This window comes from Aplysia californica, unplaced genomic scaffold (assembly GCF_000002075.1).
Source record: "Aplysia californica isolate F4 #8 unplaced genomic scaffold, AplCal3.0 scaffold00140, whole genome shotgun sequence".
In the NCBI taxonomy this organism is placed as follows: domain Eukaryota; kingdom Metazoa; phylum Mollusca; class Gastropoda; order Aplysiida; family Aplysiidae; genus Aplysia; species Aplysia californica.
The window spans coordinates 143,764-144,681 of record NW_004797410.1 but is presented as its reverse complement, the minus strand read 5'-3'; the positions used below and the strand labels follow the sequence as shown (position 1 = coordinate 144,681).

Sequence of the window (918 nt, the reverse complement as noted above, 5' to 3'; positions counted from 1 at the left end):
GGGGGGAGGTGTCACAAAAACAATTGAAACCAAGTCCAAGATCTTGTCACATTCGTGAGTGAAACGACATAATCCCACTTTAGGAAGTAACAGTTGTAGGTCTCCATCTGCATCCTCTAGCATCTGTAAGGGTCTATGTCTCTCTATACTTTGTTTACATTTAAAAGAATGATGATGAACACTGAGAAACTATGGCTTCTCAATTGAAAGAGCTACACAGTTAGCCTAAACAGAAAATTGCATATTCCCAGGATGTTCAACGGCAACAGAGGATGAAAAAGTAAAACTAAAGGTAAAATAAGATTATCAAAAAGAGTACCATAGGCTAAACAATTGGCCTAATAATAATTGCATGTATATCAAGCATATCTACGTTTTACAGCAAGCTATGCGTTTTACAACTATCATTACGCTGAGTAGACCCTTATAGAACACTCGAAAAAAAACATTCTTGACCTCCTGGGAAGCATACAATGCAAGCTGAGGAAGTCACATGCCTTTCCCTCCTAGGACACAATGTCGGGCCCCAGACGAGATTCGAACCGACGACCTTACGATTGCCAGTCTGAGAGCCTAACCACTAAGCCACCGACACCACACCATGTCCTACCTGGCCTTCTCTAGATCTGAAACAAGATCTTCAGTGAGCTGTCTCACAAGGTCGGTGTAGGTCAGCTGTTCGCTCTCCGCCACCTGGGGTTGGAGTTGAGAAGATAAACAAGTAAATCGCAATTTGTCTCACTCTAGGACTAAAAATAAAATTTATTTGAAAGACAAAAACAATATTTAAAAAATAAACCATTATTTCCAAGCTGACCATGTACAGACGAATCCGCGCGCATGCACACACACACACACACACACACACACACACACACACACACACACACACACACACACACACACACACACACACAC

General features: G+C 41.8%; 1 protein-coding gene across 1 annotated transcript in view; it reads right to left on the bottom strand.

Annotated features, from left to right (window-relative positions):
* Positions 1 to 568: 568 nt before the first annotated feature.
* The window catches only part of LOC101855419 (hillarin), a gene marked incomplete in the record, with an annotated part of 2,408 nt that continues 2,058 nt past the window's right edge, over positions 569 to 918 (bottom strand). The window contains 1 exon segment of the mRNA XM_035969354.1: positions 569 to 695. Within this exon segment, the coding sequence (XP_035825247.1) occupies positions 607 to 695 (89 nt within the window).